The following is a 21,158-nucleotide window of genomic DNA, read 5'->3' as shown; positions in this document are numbered from 1 at the left end:
TTAGTTTCAAATCGTATCTCTTCAACAAAAAGGAAAATAAAATTGTTTTTTTAAAAAAAAAATATTTCAAAAGATACAACAGGTTGTTTTTTAATTATAAATTACATAGTTGTGAGATTTAATAATTTATTTTTAAAAAATACTAATGCAACCATATGCACTATAATTACCCATAAAAATAAATTTATTATTAAAAATAAAATTAATCCTAAAATATTCTTATTTTAAAATAAATATTTAATAAAATTAATTTTTACAAAAAATTAACACATGAATATAAATGCCGTTAATTATTTTAAAACTGATAGATCAATTTTAAATACGTTAGTGGGATAAGTTTTAAATTTGTATGAATATTTTTATCTTTAAATTGTAAGTTATGTAAAGAGATTTTAGTGAATTCCTAAATATAAGTAAATTGATCAAGAATTTTCTACTTCCACTATGAAATTCCATAATTCAAATAATTTAATTTATAAATTACAATTTTCTTTTAAAAAAAAGTAAGATGATAAAAGTTGTTAATTGTAATTTAACAAAAAAATAATGCAATAAAAACAAAACAAAGAGTTAGCATAAACTCCTATTTAAAACTCCACTTTTTCTATTTTTCCTCTACATTCACACTTTATTAACAATTAAATTAAAATATATTTTTTTGATAAATTGATTTCAAAATTTAAAAAATAGTATAATTGAAACATAAAAAGTAAAAATTGAATGATAAGCATTATTCATAACACACTATAATCATATGAATTACTAAATTGTAAATTAGAATGTTATCACAGTTAATAAGAATTTTTTCTATTCTTTTTTATTTTAATTTATTAAAAAAATTGATTAGCTCTTCATGATTATTTTTTATTTTTTTTTAAAAAAACTGCGATAGCGTGAGATTTCTAACAAATCATTTAAAAGAAAACACATACATTTAAGTTTTTATTTTTTTATTAAATTGTTGAAAATATTTACACCTTAATTCAAATTTATTAGCTATATCAACTCTAAACTAAAAAAATATACATAATTTGTTTATTTATAAATTTATTCTCGACTTAGAATCCAACTTTTGTTTTTTATTTTAAGTTTAATGGGAAAAAAATTGCATTTTTGTAAAAAAAAAAAAAGCTTTTAATGTTTGAAATACAAAAATTTCAAAGGGTTGCACTACAAATGTCAATTGTTTGTTGATTATTTGGTAATAATATTTTTGGTTAGAAGTTTTCTTATATATAAAATTTTTAAACAATTAACAATAATTTAAAATTTAAGTAGATGTAAACAATGAATTTTAGAAATGTAATTTTTTTCTCAGACAGATGTATTTTGTGAAACTAAACAACGTTTGTAATTTTCTTTTGAAACTGAAAAGGTTATGTAATAATAATAATAATAATAATAATAATAGTAATAATAATAATAATAATAATAATAATAATTAAAAAAAGTAGTAACTCAAACAAATAATAGATTTATATTTAATGAATTAAGTGATAATTTAATCTAAGAAGAATCTTCAATGCAATTACTTATGTACACTATACTATATTTAAAGTGTTTTTGTAAAATTATAATTCTGAGAGATGACAGAATTCTTCATTCAGGAATTGCGGCTTTAATATATGCGATGATAATATCAAAATATTACATTATAAAATCATATATAATATTATCAATTCATTTAAAAAGTTGATCAATATTTTAATATAATTGTAATATATATACACTATTTAAGACTAAGTTGCAATACCTTCACTTAAATTTTATTCTAAATTTGGATCCTTCAAATTATATCCTCTTGTTTATTATGAGTATTTTCTTCATTCAAAATTTTATAATAAAAATAGTGCAAAGAAATAAACTAATCGGAAAACGATCCTCTAGTTTTTTTATGTGTTGCAACTGCTTGCCATGTGTAATTTATTTAAAATTATTTTATCAATTAAACTATAATTTATTATTATTTAATCCTATTACATATCATTAATATTAGTTATTTAGAAATTTTATCTTTTGTGGTGCTGACATGTGTCACGTTTACTTCCCCTATAATATACTAGATAAGAAATGCTCGTGTACGTGTACCATTTTGAAAGAACAATTATAACTTCTTTTTTGTAGTTTGATTATCATAACAAATATTTTAGTTGTACAATAAAAAGAGAATAAGGTATGATAATATAGTTAAATCATTTTTGCAAGTATATAAAAAATTTCGAAGTACAAATGCCACAATAAATACGTCATCAGAATTTATCTTATGCTCAATAGAAGTTGCTCCCTGGAAGAATTCGAGATCAAGTAGAGAGAGCTACACGAGAAATTGCTAGAGAGAGCGCTGCAAATCAAAAAGTGATATAAATTCTATTATAAATTCATAATCAGCTGTCCTAAGACGACATTCATTCTCTAAAATGGCTCATAGATTTTAGTGGTAATTCGATTTGTTATTTGCTTAGCTCTGCCCATACTACAAAGCGACGTCCTCATAGATGAGTTTACAAAATTCATTGCCAGATGAAAAACAAAATTACTGTTTCAATTTTCATTTGCATTACAATAAAACACATGTACTTTAAGGAGAAGTGTAATAACATTTTGAAAATTTTGAAAATTACTAAAAGTCCAAAAAGGTTTTCAAAAGAGAATACCTTTATGACCGATGTGAGACCTTCTGAATGACTTGCTTTCACTTTAGCTTTTCTAGTTCTTTCTTCTAGCTCTTTCCTCTCCGGCTTATAATCAAAACTCAAAACTATGAATCTGTATCATTTGGCTACAAGATGCAATATATTTGTTTACTCTTATCAATAGTTATTATCCATAAAACACATATATTACTCAAGCACATATTATTTTCGGAGTAAACATAAAAAGCTTAACGGAGGTAAAACACTCACCTAGAAGCCTCGTTGATCTACTTCCTTGTAATCGTAGGCATAATGTACAAGCTGACATTTTCTTACTGTCTCTACACTACAATGAATCTTTGGTAGACATTTTTCTAATGAAATTCCTGGTTCTTTCGTATAAGTATTATTTTCTTGAAAAAATATTGGTCCTATTGCCCAAACAGATATACATAAGTTTCTCTTAAAATACATCAATACATTAAATTCATACTCCTCAATTATATTAATCAGAACCCCATCTCACTTTTTTCAAAGTAGAAGATTGTTCAATTGAAAAACTGAATAAGCATTATTCTCATTATCTATAGCAAGACTAAGTGAATTGTGTAACATGAAATATTCCAGCTTATTGAAAATAGTTAGTATAAACTCAAGATTATCAGTATGTTTATGAGGTAAATTCATCCACATAGAGTAATAACAAACTAATGCAAAATGTATATTAGATTTACCCAGTGCAAATTATAGCATAAGTTCAAGAGAAAGCCTTTTCAATAATTTCACCATAGACAACATTACATGTTAAATGATCATCGTTATCATCAAATGTAGGTGGTCTAATTAAAAATTTGAAACTGTTAGAACTTGTGACCAAACAAAATTGTCATGTTCATCTCCACAGCTAAGTGCCTTCACGATCAAATAAAAAGATTTTCAATCAAAATAAAGTACACTCTTCAAGAACTCAAATTTTTCACTACCAGACATTTTACTATCACAATTCATAATGAGCATTCACTGAACTGTCTTCCTTTTTCAATAAATTTGCCCAAAATTCACATACCCGTAGCCAAAAAAGATTATACTGGCATCTTAGCAGTTGCGAAAATCTTAGGTCATGAAGTAGTAAAAGACAAAAAATTTAGTTAATATAGCATTTCCTTTTCAAACTGCTTTGATTTTTTTATTTTTTTTATTTAGTCAAGGTTCTGTCGAAAGAAAACCTTTCTACTACAATCCATAGCTTATATTTGGTAGAATTATAGTGCAAGAAAAAAGATTGGATCGTCGAATGTATCACCAATAGATGAGGACTTAAAATAACAAAATGATCACATGCTCCAAACTATCAAATTATCTAGTACGTCAAATGTTGATCAACGCTATATTTCTTAGTTTCTTTTTGTTGGCATGATGATAAAATTCACAAAACATTGGTCCTTCATGCAAGCATCCAGAGAACCAGACAAATAGAAGAAGAAGTTATCCAAAGAAGAATAAGAAAAACTCTTTCGAAGAGTACCTACTAGTTTCAAATGATGTTTTAAGATAATCAAGTAAGAAAATTTACCTCTTGTGGTGGTCATCAATAATGACATGTCCCATGCTCAGACAAACTTTAGATTAAGCGAGCATTTGATCAAAATCTTATCTTCAATTTCAGAGGTACAATTAATATAAATTTATTTCACAAAACAACATAAGAAGGATGTGTCTAGTACATACCAATTGCTTGCTAGGTACTACCATGTAATGTATTTACTTCAAGGGATAGCCCCGCTAGTCATTATCAACCTCCTTTATTAGTGGTCTTCACGAAAACGTCACGACCTCTCAGATAAAGTCATCAAGACAGGAAATTACTATGTTTGTGAGAATGTATATAGAAAAAATGTCATGTTGAAATAAATAGAAGTCTATATAGTTTACCTATTATTCAAATAGAAGAATGTTGTTTCAACCACCACATTTCTACCTCTAGATCATAATCTAAGTATCAGTACTTGGATGTGTAACCTCATATCATGAAATAAGAATCATGAAGAATCCGATCTCTGAACTCATAGCGATATCAAACACCCTCACTCAAATATGAGCAACTTAGGTTGAAAGCAAAAGATTTATGCCCTAATGTATCTTAAAGACTATCGCAAGAACTTTGTATTTCTTTTAAGTTTAAAGTACAGAATAAACAACAAAAAGAAAAAAAAAACAATTGCTATAAAAGTATTTTCAAACTTTTTTGAAACTCAAACAGTCCTTAAGGACTATATAGTACAAAAATCATTCACCAAATAATTGAAACTTGAAAGAATACTTTTTTTTTAAAATAGAAACATAATTCATTTACTACCGACTCTAAGTATTTTCTGCAAGTAACAATGCTAAAGCAACTATAGGAATTAAGAAAGCATATTTTCTTACAAATCTAAAATACTTCAAGTAAATCCCATACATGTGATTAGTTTTACTCGGTAAGGTCGGATGTCAAGATCTCAAGCTTCCCTCGACATTAATCAACCTCTACTCATCTATTTCATTTTTCAATTTAGAGGCAAATTTTATCCTCTCGGTTATTATCCTCTTTTTATCATGTTCTTATATCATTCAGTGATTTTGTGACACATAGATATAATTTTAAACCAATAAGTAAAATATAGAAGTTAGTGTAATTTAGCCTTCAGGCACCTTCCCTCTTGATAAACTTAGCAAAATGAACAACAAAAAAGTTGTGGATTCAAGTTGTTAAGAAATTTTTAGGTTTACTCTGAATATGCATCAAGCCATTGACAATAACATGATTCATTCTCAATTCGCCATGAATAAGGCAGAGATCAAATATCCACCAGCCAACCTTCAACTTGAGTTATAACCATATCATTCGAAATATTAATTTTAAATGTCTCTAATTCATACATGTGAGGTCCTTTGCCCTTCTTCTCTTCAATAAAAGTGGTTTACTTTATGGTTAATTGAAAAATATCAAATTCACAAATACATGCCTCCGGCGCACGTAAGCTTCTTGTGGTTTAGACCTCAATGAGACATTTTTATCAATATATTTCACATAGAGATCATTATTTTAAATTTAAACTAATCATATGGAGAGCTTATTTGGTTATCGAGAAAATAATTTTAAATCTTGATAATTATAAGAGGAACTTGGTAACTTGTGTTGAAGGGATACAACAGGTATTTTATGAAATCAGTTTGAGGTGCATACAAGTAGCCCAAACACTACAATCATAGAGAAACTAAATCTTTATTTAACGCAATTTCGCGTGATTGATTATGACATGTTTGATTTTACTTTACATATGCTTAAGTAATTGACCTCAAGATCGTAAAAGAAAGCAAGATAGTTTGGTCTTAATATTATAGAATATAGAACAAACTTGTATGACTTAAAACGGAAACCTGACAGACCCTGCTTCTTCCAAAAAAAATTCCATCAACACTACTTAAGCAACAACATACCATGCATAGTGACACAAAGTGAAATCTGGAGAGGGTAAGTGTACTCAATGTTGTTTTTCCACTTTCACTAATCCATATGAATAAAGAATATTAGTAAGAAAAAAATTATAATAATTGTCAATGCAAGAAGATTTTCTTATGAATCATCGTGTCATGTATCTGTTATAAACCTTCTCAATAGTATTCACAGTAAGAAATATACAAAACCATCAATATAGCATGTTTTTCAAGAGAGGTGTCAAATAAAATTCTTGATTATCAACTTGATAGCCTAATAATATTATATTATATACATATGAAACAACAACCTGCATTTCTTTAAACATCAAATAAAAATAGTAGGACTTGCAAGATTGAATTTTTATTAACTCCCTTAATTTGAGGTATCTTAGAAATTTAATTAGGATCGGTAAGTTAAGACGTAACTCATGTTTGTAGTACCTTAAAAAAAGAGGACATCTTAAAATCAGTTAAGAGCATGAAAGTAAAAAAGGACAACTATGCAGGTTAAAAAGACTACTTGTTGTATAACAAACCCGCAATTTCTTCAATTCAACATATAACAAATCCATAACGGAACAATGAAATTGAATTACCATGGCAAACAAATTTTTTTTTTATGGGAATCATCATGTATGTGAGCATACCTTAGTTGTAGTATAACAAATTCGCGATTTCCTCACTCCAATATAAATGGACCTTGAGTATCTCAAATAATGAGTATGAAGTCTCAATTTTAGTTACTCCCTTCAATTTGAGGACTTAAGGCTAAGAGAACGAAAGCTTCAGATTCGATTCTTTTCGAGGCTGAAATTGAAAACTAGATATATGTATCGGAAGAATTATCGGTTAACATGTGGAAAATCTCTATCAAAGGCTAAAATTTGTACTGATAAACTCGGGATGGGTATTTTAAAGAATGATGTACTATTTGAGAAATGGATGGAGAAAAATAGAGCCGAGAATGATCGAGAAGCAGAACAGAAGAAAAAAACATTTTAAAAAGACATAAATACCCTCACTTTTGGTTAAAATTACAAAGAGTACATATTTTCTAATCATTGTTGCTTAACGTACAACAAATATAGTTATGGTTTCCATGACCTTCCCTCTTTTATATAGTAGATAATACATACATACATACATATATATATATAGAGAGAGAGAGAGATATTCAAAATTTACTTCTTGCTATCATATATTCTCTCTCTTGCCACTCTCCTTTTTTCAATCATATCTCCCTCGTCTATATCTTCTCCCGACCCAGTCTCTGTCGCTTTTCTTCTGTTATAACATCTATATTTGTACAATTATAAATGTATAGGGAGGAGCGATATATGTTTGTGTTTGTATATCCCGCTATCTCACTTTTGTTATAACTCGATTCATTGTATACGAATTCAAAGTGTAAGCAAACATATAAATACAATATAATAATTGATACATATATCTACCAAATATACATGTACAATTCATCTCTCTCCACTCTCTGTCCTCTCTCACTCGCCTCTCACCTCCCTCTCCTAACCTTGCTCGCCAGATATTTAAATACATATGTATACAAGTTATATATATAAAAAATTTTCTTATAGATATACATGAGCATTCACTTCTCTCCACTCTCTGCCCTCACTTGCTCGTCTCTCTCCCAATGTTGATTGATTGTCTCCTCCTCTAACATGTAGTAACGAATCGTAATTAGCAAACTACAATTATGGAGCATAATTAAACTTTTTTTTAATGACTATATGTGAAAATCCCCCCCCCCCCCCTTAAATAACATGGCTAGCTCGATGCAATTCAAGTGCAACTTAACAAGGTGTTCTAGTTTGAGTAATAGGCTAATAACTATGACATTTTCCAATATCATGCTAAGAATGGCTAGGATTTTCAAAAGATGTCATTCGTTTGATGAGAAATAAAAATGAATATAAAATATTTGAGTGACTGAAGTCTTTTATGCATAATTGTGTATAATCTCGAATGTTATCAGTTTCAGTATATAGACCAAATAATACAACGCAAGCAAAAGTTTCTAGATTCATAGAGATATAGAACAACATATAAATTATCATGCGTTCTTCTTCTCACTTTCTCTCTCATGTAGCAATTATTTCTTTCACAGGCAAAGGTGAAACTACCTTGTATGAAAGGGGTTTATTCGAATCCCTTTAGCAGAAAATTATATCATTTACATATGGTTAAAATAAATTTATATGTATATATAATAGATGTCGAACCCCCCCCCCCTTCGGTTATCTATTTCTACACATTTTGAACTCTTATTGAAAATCCTGGCTTCGCCTCTATTCACAAATAGTTATTATTTCTTGTAAATATATATAAAACAAGAAACCACAAATGCACTAATATTATTACTAATATAAAAGTCAAAAATAATTTTAAGTCTCAATTCAAAAATAAAACACTATTTTAAGCTTTTTGTCAAATTATTATGAATATTTGGGGTATTGGAGTCCCTCCATTCTTTAGCGATAAGCAAGATGTACAATTGCGTTCAACCAATAAAAAGATTAAATGGCTGAAATCCAAATAGAAAGATTCTCCGCGTATGCATCAACCCTCCCCCTCAAAAAATAAATTATTCCCTCGATTCACTTTTATTTGTTTATTTTTTAAAAATTAAAATTTTCTATTTTTATATTTACTTTAATATTAACTACTAGAAGCTCCTCTTTCATCTGCAGGTATAGACTTATTTGGATCTTATCCGCTTCAGAGGTTAATCAATAGGGAAATCCGCATTTTTTTATTCTCGTATGATTTTTTAGAGATTTAATATTTCTTTTGTTTCAAAAAGAAAAATCTTGTTTGACTTGATACACAATTAAAAAAAATAAAGAAAATTTCTGAATCTTGTAATCCCGAATTAAAGTTATGTCAAATTTAAAATTATATGTTAATCTTGTGATTTTAAAACATGTCACGTGAAAAACTGAAATTAAAATATTATTAAAAAAAGAAAAGTCATTTATTTCTAAATAGACAAAAAAGGCGAGAACATGATTATTTTTTAAAGTGATAAAGCATTAAGTAAAAATTAATATAAATATAACAATAAAATACTTCATTTAAAGATTTGCAAAGTCCTTCATTTAAAGATTTGCAAAATCCAAAGTGCCGAGGTAATACACTAGGGAAAATTTTCGTTTTTGGTTTGATCGTTTCGTGTCTTGTTTTCTTTTCAATATTTATTGCTGAATCAATGCCGAGTCACAAGGTCTAATGGCCTACTTAAAAGAATGCCCCCATGTGGGAGATTTTCGAAGTTTGCCAGATCTGACTTTTATGGCAAGTTAGACCAAAATATTGAATTACATCAAATATGTAAACACATATTATATTTTCTTGTGGTTTAATTTTAATTGTTTACTTTGAAATTTACATATATTATCTTTTAAAAAAAAGATCTAGTTTTTTTCCAATTAAAATAAGGTTTGGTTTGACTGTATATTTGTAGTCCTAAATTATAATAATGTCAAATATATCCAAATATTTTTTAATTTCGTGATTATATAAATATTAGGTGAAAAATTAAAATTAAAGTATTTCAAAAAATGAAAAGTGATCATTTTTTAAAAAAAATATTAAAAATAAAAGTTTGTTATTCTTTTTTTTAACTGACGAGTAATTAATATGAGTGTTTTATCACAATACTCATATAAATTAATGTGTGATTTTAGATTTTAAGAAATGGTTTAGGAATTAATCTATGTGTCTATCTTTACTTGTCCACTATACTAAAAATAGTTGTCCAATAATATGTGTGTCAATTTAAAATCAAGAGATAATTTATGTGTTTGTTTTACCTTTGCCTATAAAAATATTCAACATCTAATACATTTCTTAAAACACAAATTTTAGGAAAAATTTGTTGGCCATAATTTGACCGGAATGGTAAAATGACTTTTTCACACTATAACTAGCTATTTTCTTTTGACATTTTTGCCATTTAACTAAAATATTGAATATAATAGGTAATGGTTAATGACCAGAAATTTTTGCTAAATTTTTTTAAAACATACAATATCTTTTTTATTTAAAATAAATTGATCTTTTTTTTTCCATTTCTTAGTTAAAATATATTAAAGTTAAAAAGGGTAAAAGTGTCCAAAAGTACATATTTGAAAAATTACTACTACTACTACTATTATTCTCTCGACTAATACATTTTTTGAAATTAATTAAGAATTATTCAAATTAACAAATTTTATTATATTTATTATGTAAATAAAATTAAATTACATATTTAAATAGTTTTTTAAAAAGAAATTATGTTAAATAGTTCAATAATAACAGTCAAAAGTCAAAATACTTTTGAATAGATACACACATACATTAGCGAAATATTAAAAATCATATGGTTCAGAAGTGTCGATCTTAACGACAACCCATGATAGTTTACACACATTTATATTGTAATTTTCCATATTTATTAATTATTATGTTTTAAAAAATTAAACTACATATTTAAATATTATGTTTTTAAAAATTGAATTACGTATTAAAAACTACATACTTAAAAATTAAACTAATTTAAATATTATGTTTGAAAAACATTAAACTACCTATTTCAATCTATGTCGATGTCTATCAATTTTAAAATATTTTAAGTTTTTATTGTCGCAATTGAAATATTTTTCAAATTACATTTTAAAAAATATTTTATGTATATTATTAACATGAATTTAATCACCTCTTTCGATAGAAAATTCTATATTAAATGAAATCATTTTCAAAAATGTAAATACTAATTATGTTATACTTTATTTACATACATTAAACATATTGTAATTTAATACACCTACATAAAGTATATCTATTTTAATGTAGTATAATTGACAAGTAGCTAGGCATGGGTGATCTTTATATAAATATATATTTAAACATCATCTTAATTAATATTATTGGAGAAACTGATTTTCTTATTCATGATTAAAATTAATGAAATAATTTCACCAATTTTTATATATGTTAATTCTTGTTTGGAATGATTATAATATAAAATTAGTGTGTTATTCATGACATTGTTTATATTTAAAGGGTAATATATTAATACTTTATTATTAATTATTTTTTAAAATGTGTGTCTTATTAACAGTGGACAACTATTATTGAACAAAAAGAATAGTAATTAATTAATTAGGAGGATATGATAGAAAAAATATTTTTTTTATATGTCAGAATTGACAAGTAAAAGTTAGAAAAGTCATTTTTAGAATACATTATTCAATCCGAATTTGTTGTCACTATATATATATATATATATATNACGAAAGGAAAATTGGTGGGGAAAAAACTATGTGTGTCAAATAAATGATTTCTGGTTCCTTCCTAAATTTCTCCCAAGCACTATTCGAGTTCTTAATGAATTCAAGCCACTTCCTAATGATGTAATTTTAGCCTCCTTTCCAAAAACTGGTACAACATGGCTTAAATCTCTAGTCTTTTCCATCGTAAATCGATCTTCAAAAGAGTCGTCATTATTAGTGAAGCACAATCCTCATGACCTTGTTCCAACACTTGAGGTGCAAGTCTTTGGAACAACTCGACAGTACTCAGATCATGAATCTCATCATTCAAGTACAAGGCTATATTAAACTCATATTCCTTACCAGCTTCTTCGTAAAACTTTCGATTCATCTAACTGTCGAGTTGTTTACATAACAAGAAATCCAAAGGATACATTGGTATCAATGTGGCATTTCACAAATAAATGGAAGGATGTAGATCAAGATGGACCATGGCATATCGAAGAAGCTATAGAGAAATTTTGTTCAGGATTTCCTGGTGAACCTTATTATGATCATGTTATGGGATTCAAAAATGCAAGCTTGGAGAAACCTAAGAATATATTTTTGATAACTTATGAAGAGCTAATAAAAGACACGAAAATTCATGTGAAGCGATTGGCGGAGTTTCTAGGGTTTCCGTTTATGAATCATGAGGAGGAGGAAGTAGATGAGATAGTGAAGAATTGTAGCTTTGATATTCTTAGTAGTTATGAAGTGAACAAATCTGAGGATTTCCCTAGTTGGTTTCAAGTTCCCTACAATTCTTTCTTTAGACAAGGTGTTGTTGGGGATTATAAAAATTATCTTGATGCTAAGACAATTGAATGTATTGATGCGTTAACAAGAGACAAGTTTCAGGGAGCTGGTTTTATGTATGGCATTTAGTATTTTGTAATGGGGCTGATTGTAGTAATTCTTCTCAGTAGCCTCTAATTTTTTTCTTTATTAATAATAAAATTATTTCTTTGGGATAACTGGTAAAGTTGATGACACGTGATCAGAAGGTCATAACATGTTCAAGCATTAAAAATAAACTCTAATAAAAATGCAAAGGCGTATAGGTCCTTGTGGCCGAGCCCTTCCCCTATACATGGATTTTAAGTGCACATGATTGTTTTTTTTAGTTTCATTAAAAGATAATTGACAACGCTAACTATTGCGGTATTATTTAATTTTATCAAATGTTTTGTACCACTTTATTTATACCAAAATGAATTTTGTCTCTCATACATTTGGGCTAAATTAAGAGAGATCCGTAATTTTATTCAAAATTAATAATGTTACTTTTTACTGTTAATAGATTTTGACACATGGCATAAAAAGCGTAAAAACACCAGATTATTATTAAAATATTAAACGTGAGTGTCTTGGTTTTTGAGATATTGTACGTGTATTGAGTGTGAATTTGTTCATGTACTTTTGAAGAAAGCAATGTCCAGTAATATTATACATGATATACTCCAGAAGATTAGACTAAATTAATGAAGATAGATATATGCTAGCCATTTTGAGAATTTTTGAGTGTTTATTAAGTTGTCTTACCCTCCAAATAGCTTCTCACATTTGTGTATATGGGAGACAACCAAATGTAGAAAAAGATTTTTAACAATAGTGGAACTCCATACCACGTTGCTCTTCTCAATAAACATAACTTCAAAAAATGAAGGAAGGCTTTGTTTGCTTGGTGTAATGAACTCAAACTTAATGTAACAGTAACTAACTTCTCAACTATAAAATTAACATTATTGTTCAATTACACATCTGTTAGAATCTATGCGTCCACAACAAGTCAATGGACCAGGTCCCTTGACACACAAAAATGTAATAGCTGTAAGCAAATGCAGTTTAGTGACACAAGGAGTTTTACGTGGAAACCTCCTTGCTTAAGGGAGTAAAACTACGACCTGTCTCACAGGATTTTCAAAACCGTTTCACTAATCTTCACAAGCAAAAGGAAACCGGTTACACAAAATGTGAGAAAAAGTTTTTAATCTCACTATCAAGCAATAGCTCTATTGCTTGATGAGCCTAAGTAGATATTACTCTACCCACTAAGCTATCACACTAGACAACTTAGGATTTTCTAAGCAATCTTACAGACTGCCTACTAAACCATCAACCTACTAATGATTTAAAATTTTCTAAGCAACACACATGTTGCCCACTAAATTAGTTTAGCTAACTAACTTAGAATTTCAAAATCAAACCACACTGATTACTTTATAGTTTTAGGACCAGTTCATAATGTAAGATCGGAAGAAAGTATTTCTAAAAAACTACACGCTATGTTCGCTTGAGCTTGAGTTGTTTGGAATATTTCTTCTTCTTGATTTTTAAGCCTTTGCAAGAGTTCTTGAATATGCTTTTTCAAGTTGCAAAAACTAAGTGAAGTGTATGAAGATGTTTTCCTTGTATAGAAAGGTCACTATCCTTAAAACCATGCCATTGGTTAAGATTTCTGACACTTTTGACCCTGTTGGAACCTGTGCACCAACTATTTGTACTTTTTTCAGCTGGCAGTCAACGAATAGTTTGAGCTGAGAACCAATTACCTTCATAAGTCCCTGTGTTTTGTCAAATCATCAAAAACTTCAAATAACATTTTCCCCGTTTTGATTATAAAAAACTATACTCCAGACTTCAAGACAAAATCACACACTATCACAATTTTTATTATTCCCCCTCTGAATTGCTTGTCTATAAACCTGAAATGAAGAAAACAAAAACCAGAGACCAGCTGTAACACACCAACCAACACACCAATGTTGTTCCCCCTGAAGCACATATTTCCCCATTCCCCCTGAATCATCCACACATAAAAATTCCACCTTTTGGCATCATAAAAAAGAGACACAGTAAACCAATATTATCAATAATACATTTAGGTAAGATCATAGCCTTTAGGCAATCAAGCATAAAATAGTGCATTTGACAATAGACATTGGCCAGAACAAAAGAGGAATAGGACTAATAGCAATCCATAAATAACATTCAATACATTAAAATTAAACTAGGATTCAATAGACTTGGTAGATAAGCAACACAAAAGACATACATGAAGATGATGGGACAGACTATGAAGGGGGATGTTGATGGGAAAGAGACTGAATGATAAGAGTAAGTCGAGCATTAGCATCATCATTGTCCTTGATTGGTTTCTGTTGTAAATCAACAATCTTGGCCCTCAGTTATGCACTTTAAGAAATAAGTTCTTGAACTTCAGAGGTACTAGGTCCCTCAGCCTGCACCATGAGTAGCTCGGCCTTAAGAATAGCAATTTCTGCATCCTTACTACTCAACCTCATAGTCATCTCTTCCACCTCATGCTTCAGTTGATCCTGTTCTTCAACAAGTTGAGACACTTTGCTTTTAGAATTTCCCTTCCCTTCTATGCATTCACATTCAACCAAAGTAGACTCGGAGAAAGATTGCTTCACAGTACCAACTTTTCTAACACCAAGAGGAATGTTAAAGTGTTTGAATACTTTAGTTAAAAAGTATCCATAACCCATACCATGCTTTCCTTTCCGCTCAATGACAATTTTGTACATGTGGTTGAGCATAAGTCTTGGAAGATCCAGAGAATCAAATTTGCATAACGACTCCATGATAAACAAATCAGCAGAAGTTGCTGAAGTCCTCTTTTTAGTTCTTGGAAGGAGGATTTCGTTGAAAAACTCAAATACAACCTGGTATTCACTCTTCATCAATTTCTTGAACAGTCCAGCATATCGGGTAGTAGGAAGCTTAGAACAAATCTTTACAAAATCCACCGAACAAGCCTTTCCAACTACGGACCTGATGCCTCCTCGAGGTACTCCAAGAATTGTTCCCAATAGATCTTCATCAAGATGAAATCAATGTTTTTCATTCTGGTATGTATACTACCACCTTCCTGAAATGAAATATTGTAATAGAATTCACGGACCTCTTCCTCATGAAGAACGGGAGACCTAAAGTCAAATAAATGCATCCATGATTGAATCTCTACAATATCATGAACAGAGTCCATTCCAGGTTGATTAATAATGTTTATGTCAAACACCCTTCCAGCCAAGATAATTTGCTTACTCAAATTATCAACAATTTCTTGCTGGTTGACCAAGCCTTCATCCACATGCACTTGAGGACCAAGTCCTTGTTCAGACATCGTAGTTTTGTTGCAGATGTCTTTCTCTTCCTTTTCCCTTTCACTACCACCTTTGTGGGTTTCGTGTTTTCAGATTTCTTTTGTTCACTTTGATTTATTTTTCCTGAATTTTTCTTACCAGATACCCCATCAGAATCTCCTCCAGAGACTTCCACCACAGCAGACGAAGGCATTTGTAAAATTGACACTCTGAAGGTTCTTGCACTTCAATTTCTGGCTATGGATTTTACACTGGCTTTTATAGCATCAACCAGTAATTTCTTCGAGTCGGATCTAGTAAACGGTCTTCGTATAGAATCACCTCTAACTACCTTTTCCTTTCTAATATTAGAGACATTTTCATCTCTCTTTTGCAGAAACCACTGAATAGGACGATTATCACCCTTTGTGTCAGAAGAATCGGAGGAAAAATATCTCCCAAAATTTGGTGTTTTTTCAAAAGTAGGCTGGGTTTCTTAGATGTTGTCATTTAGGGGTTTTCACTTTTCTCTAGTCTGGCTTCTTCTCTCATTAAAATGAGACTCTCAATAACCAGTCCTTCACTCACACCCAAGATATTTGACTCAGATGTCTTGCTCTCTGGTAAGTCTCCCTCAAAAAGGGTATCTGAAAGCATTTCTAGGTAGGGACCATGTCCAAGAAAAAGACTGAGATTGTTTAGATTGATTGAATGAAGGGGGGTTTGAGGATTATCTAAAGAAGGTTTGATTTCAGAGGTTGTTGGAACTTTGGATTTTGACCCTGAAGATGATGGAGTGAAAAAAGATACTAGGTCAATGTCACTCAGAGATGCGAGCATCTTCTCTTATGAGGATGATGGTTATGACATGTTTATCAATCAAGGAGAGATATATGTTTACTCCGAAGTCCTATAAATGTTGCTTAATCCACAAAAGCTGTGAACAACATGCAACTGCTGCTACATATTCGCCTTCAGCTGTTGAAAGAGCCATTGAATTCTATTTCTTCGTTCCTTACGAAATAAGAGAGGATCCAAGGAAATGTGCCATCCTTGAAGTGCTCTTCCTGTCTACTTGATATCCTGCAAAATTAGCATCTGCAAAGCCTATAAGGTCAAAAGAGTCACCATCTGGATAGAAAAGGACCAGGTCCCTTTTTTTCTTCAAGTATCTCAGAATCCATTTGGCAGCCTTTAAATGTGAATCTTGAGGACATGCTTGGAATCTAGCACACATTCCAACACTGTATACGATTGCAGGTCTTCGAGCAGTCACATACAACAAGGATTCAATGATTCCCCTATACATGGTTTGATTCACAAGAGGATCAACTTCATCTGTTACAAACTTGGAATTTGTTCCCCTAGTAGTATCTATAGGTTTGGAATCAAACATGTTGAATTTCTTCAGCAACTCCTTCGTATACTTCTACTGACTGATTAAGGTTCCCTCTGATGATTTTTTAATTTGTAGCCCCAAAAAGAAAGTCAGTTCACCCATCATGCTCATCTCAAACTCCTTTCTCATAAATGATGAAAATTCTTCACACAAGTGCTCCGATGTAGCTTCAAAGATAATGTCATCCACATATACCTGTATGATAAGTAATTCCTTTTCTCTTTTGATTAAGAACAAGGTATTGTCAAGTTTCCCCCTTTTGAATCCATTTTTCAACAAGAATTTTTACAATCTTTCATACCAAGCTCTAGGAGCTTGTTTTAACCCATACAAGGCCTTATTCAATTTGAACACATGATTTGGTAGCTCAGCATCTTCCAAACCAAGAGGTTGTTTAACAAACACCTCTTCCTTTAATTCTACATTTAGGAACACACTTTTGACATCCATTTGATACAACTTGAAACCCATGAAAGTATCAAAAGCTATAAGAATTCTGATAGCTTCCATTCTCGCAACTGGTGTAAGGTTTCATCATAGTATATGCCCTTTTCTTGATTATATCCTTGAACAACTAATATGGATTTGTTCCTTGTAATCACACCATTTCCATCAAGCTTATTTCTGAACACCCACTTGGTTCCTATAACTATTCTGTCAGCAGGTTGTGGGACCAGGTACCATACCTTGCTTCTCTCAAACTGATATAGTTATTCTTGCATTGAGTTAAAGCAGTCTGCATAAAACCTCTTTTATATTCTTAGGCTCAATTGATGAGATAAACCTGAAAATGCAACTAGATTTCTTGTTTTTGATCTAGTATGTATTCCAGAGTTCATAAGTGAAATGAGATTATCAAGTGGATGAGATGAACTATGTTTCCATCCTAGTCTTGATGTCAACGGATGTAACTGATTAGTGTCCTCCTCTTCAACAACAGAATCCTTATTTTCTGGAGAGTGAGTGATATCTTGATTGGATTTCTGAATGGGACTAGGTTCCTCTTCAGGCTTATCAGCTTCATCAGTCTTTTCAGATGAACTTTGATCAGCATTGTCAATCTTCAACTGATCACCTGTCTAAACTTTACTTCTTTCACTTTGCTGAGATTGAAACAACTCATTTAACTCATGTTCACCATTTGATGCTTTCCTTTTCAGATTTCCATCTTCATCAAAGACTACATTGACACTTTCTTCAATACATTGAGTTCTCTTGTTGAATACTCTTGATGCCTTACTAGATGAAGAGTATCCTACAAAAACTCCTTCATCACTTCAGGATCAAACTTTTCAAGATCATCTTTACCATTGTTCAAGACAAAACACTTACATCCAAATGCCCTAAGATAGCTGAACATAGGTTTCCTGTTGTTGAGTAGTTCATAGGGAGTCTTATTCAGCAATAACCTTATCAAACATCTGTTTGTGACATGACATACTGTGTTGACTGCCTCACCCCAAAATTTTTGTGGAAGATTCGACTCAATAATCATGGTTCTTGCAATGTTTAACAAGGTTCTGTTTTTCCTTTCCACTACTCCGTTTTGCTGAGGAGTTCTTGGAGATCAGAAGTTGTGGCTTATGCCATTTTTCAAACAGAATTGATCAATTTTTGAGTTTCCAAACTCAGTTCCATGATCAGACCTGATCCCAGCTATCACTTTATTCAATTTTGTTTGAATAATTTTTAAAAACACAATCAATTCATCTGGTGTTTCTTCCTATGATCTTAAAAACCTTGTCCATGTGAACCTTGAGTAATCATCAACTATCACCAGAATGTATTTCTTTCCACTTCTACTTTGAACTTTCAAGGGTCCACATAAATCCATGAGCAGTAGCTCCAATACTCTTGATGAGGTCACTTGCTTCTTTGACTTGAAGGACGTTCTGATCTGTTTTCCTTTTACACACGCTTCACAGATTTTACTTTCAAAAAATTTAAGCTTTGGCAGACCTAGTACCAGGTCTTTAGAAACCAGTTTATTCAATGATGATGAGCTCACATGAACTAGTCTCCTATGCCACAAATCAACATTTTCATTGTGAGCACTTAGACATGTTAGATCATCTCCATGAGATGTTTCTAATTTTACCACATAGGTGTTTTACATCTTTGAGTTGTGAGAATCACTTTATTTGTAGTCAGATTAACTACAGTACACTTATCAAATGTAAACTTTACTTCATTTCCCTTGTCACAAATTTGAGGCACACTCAGAACACCTTACTTCAACCAACTGACATGGTACACATTATCAATGGATTCTTCAAGAGTTTTACCACTTTACCAACACCTAAAATATACCCCTTCTTTGCATCACCAAAAGAGACACCTCCACCTTGAAGTTCCTTGAGCGAGAGGAAGTTTTTTGTATCTCCAGTCATATGTTTGGAGCATCCACTATCCATGTATCAACATTGACTGCTACTCCTCTCACTCACCTGCAATAAGAATCACTTATTAGACTTGGGAACCCATTTCAGTTTGAGTTCCCAAAAGGCAGATAAAGGAGTAATCAAGGTGTTTCTTGCCCAGTGAGGTAGTTGTAGATTCTTTTTGATCAAGAGCTTTCGATTAGGACCAGGTCCACTTTTGAAATCCTTTTATTTTCTATATAATTTGAGAATCGTTCATGTGACTCTCCAGGCTGTACATTCCCTTTTTAAATGCCCATTTATACCACATTTAAGACACAACAAACTATCAGACACACATACATATTTGATGTGAGGATTGAAAGGAGGAGTAATATTCAAGCTTCCTAAACCCTTTTTGTTGTAGTTGCTTATATTTGTCACATTTGAAAGTAGCTTAGAGAATTTTGTCCATTTAAGAAAATTTGCAAGTTCATCCTTAAGTTTGGCAATATCTTTCTCTAGGCTATTACTCTTTTCCAAAGCCAAAACAAGGTTAGTCTCAGTAGTTTTCAATTTTTCTTCCAGTTCAACTTGTAAACTAGTAGACTTTCCTTTCTGTTTCTCAAACTTCTTAGTCATCAGATGCAATTGTTTTTTGAGTTCTAATTTTTCAGCTAGAACAGTCATTTTGTATTCAATTAGTGGCATTTTCTCACCCATTTTATCTCTATTTTCAATAAAACTTTCAAACTCAGCATTCATGGAATCTCTTTCAGAAGTTAACTCAATAACAGAATCAATCAAAACATTTGCTAATTTTCTCAGTCTTTTAAGAGAATAAGTATTCAAATTTTGCTTAAAATCAAGAAGAGTTGCCTTATCCTCATCATCTTCATCATCTGACTTAGCCATGAAAGTAAACATTTCATTGAATATATTATCCTCACCATGAAAACCATCATTGATGCATCATTGGGTTCATCAGAGTCTTCTGAATCACTCGAAGAATCTCCCCATGTAGCAAGAGCTTCCTTGACCACATAATTAGCTGCAATTTTTTGATCATTTTTATCAAGTACCAGGTCCATGCGTTTTTCTTTATCGCCTCTTGGTCTTTGACATTCTTTGTTTTCAGCTTTGAGTAATGGACACTCTTTTATAAATGTCTAGCCTTTCCACACTTGTGACAGGTATCATTTGGAGTTGTAGTTCATGGAACATTTGCTCTCTTTCTGAATCCCTTGTTTTTCCTCATAATCTTCTGAAACTTTTTAATAAGGTAAGCCATATCATCATATTCACTAGAGTCTTCTTCAGACATGTATTTCAGCATTAAAGACTTATCCTTCTTGTCTTCCTTCTTTGACTGATCATAACTTCGGTTCATCTCATGAGTCTTGAGATTTTCAATAAGAGCATCCTTTGTCAGCACCTTCAGATCCTTTGCTTCAGTGATGACATCTACCTTGCTTTCCCAAGACTTGGAAAGGATTCGAATAACTTTCATGACCTGCTTGCTCATACTGATGGGTTCTCTACTACTTCTTAACTCATTTGTGATTGATGACAGTTTGGTGAACATCTCATGAATTGTTTCCCCTTCTCTCATTTTGAAATTTTCATACTGAGAGGTAAGTATAGCAATCTTTGACTCTTTTACTTGTGCAGTTCCTTCATGAGCTGTTTTCAAGCAATCCCAAATCTTTTTTGCTGACTCACAAGCTGAGACACAATTAAACTCATAAGGACCTATACCAAAGACAATCAACTTCTTTGCTTTGTAGCCTTTTTCAATCTTCTTTCTGTCAGCATCACTGTATTTATGTCTGGGCTTTGGAACAAGTCTAGTGATTTCACCA

The 21,158-nt window shown here is 30.8% G+C and overlaps 1 protein-coding gene and 1 long non-coding RNA gene across 7 annotated transcripts; one reads left to right on the top strand and one right to left on the bottom strand.

Annotated features, from left to right (window-relative positions):
• Window positions 1-2,111: 2,111 nt before the first annotated feature.
• On the bottom strand, window positions 2,112-7,146 carry LOC114076847. 6 transcript variants are annotated; one of them, XR_003577933.1, is made up of 4 exons: window positions 4,362-7,146; window positions 2,904-4,287; window positions 2,655-2,779; window positions 2,112-2,341 (listed from the first exon to the last, which is right to left on the bottom strand). It is a non-coding gene; the product is annotated as an uncharacterized LOC114076847 (long non-coding RNA). The 6 variants fall into 6 exon arrangements; XR_003577931.1 differs by having other exon boundaries at window positions 2,655-4,287; window positions 4,362-6,180; window positions 6,761-7,142; XR_003577934.1 differs by having other exon boundaries at window positions 2,655-4,287; window positions 4,362-4,613; window positions 6,761-7,138.
• A 4,684-nt stretch (window positions 7,147-11,830) lies between these two features.
• On the top strand, window positions 11,831-12,313 carry LOC107015614 (cytosolic sulfotransferase 12-like). Its single transcript, XM_027916559.1, has one exon. It carries the CDS (start codon window positions 11,831-11,833, stop codon window positions 12,311-12,313), a length of 483 nt encoding a protein of 160 aa, XP_027772360.1.
• Window positions 12,314-21,158: the final 8,845 nt, after the last annotated feature.

The sequence above is a fragment of the Solanum pennellii genome, chromosome 4, assembly GCF_001406875.1.
Source record: "Solanum pennellii chromosome 4, SPENNV200".
Lineage (NCBI taxonomy): Eukaryota > Viridiplantae > Streptophyta > Magnoliopsida > Solanales > Solanaceae > Solanum > Solanum pennellii.
This window is presented reverse-complemented; position numbering and strand designations above follow the sequence as displayed.

What these genes read in the sequence shown, in the direction of transcription:
- LOC107015614 (XM_027916559.1), top strand. Translation starts at nt 11,831, where the DNA reads ATGTGGCATTTCACAAATAAATGGAAGGATGTAGATCAAGATGGACCA.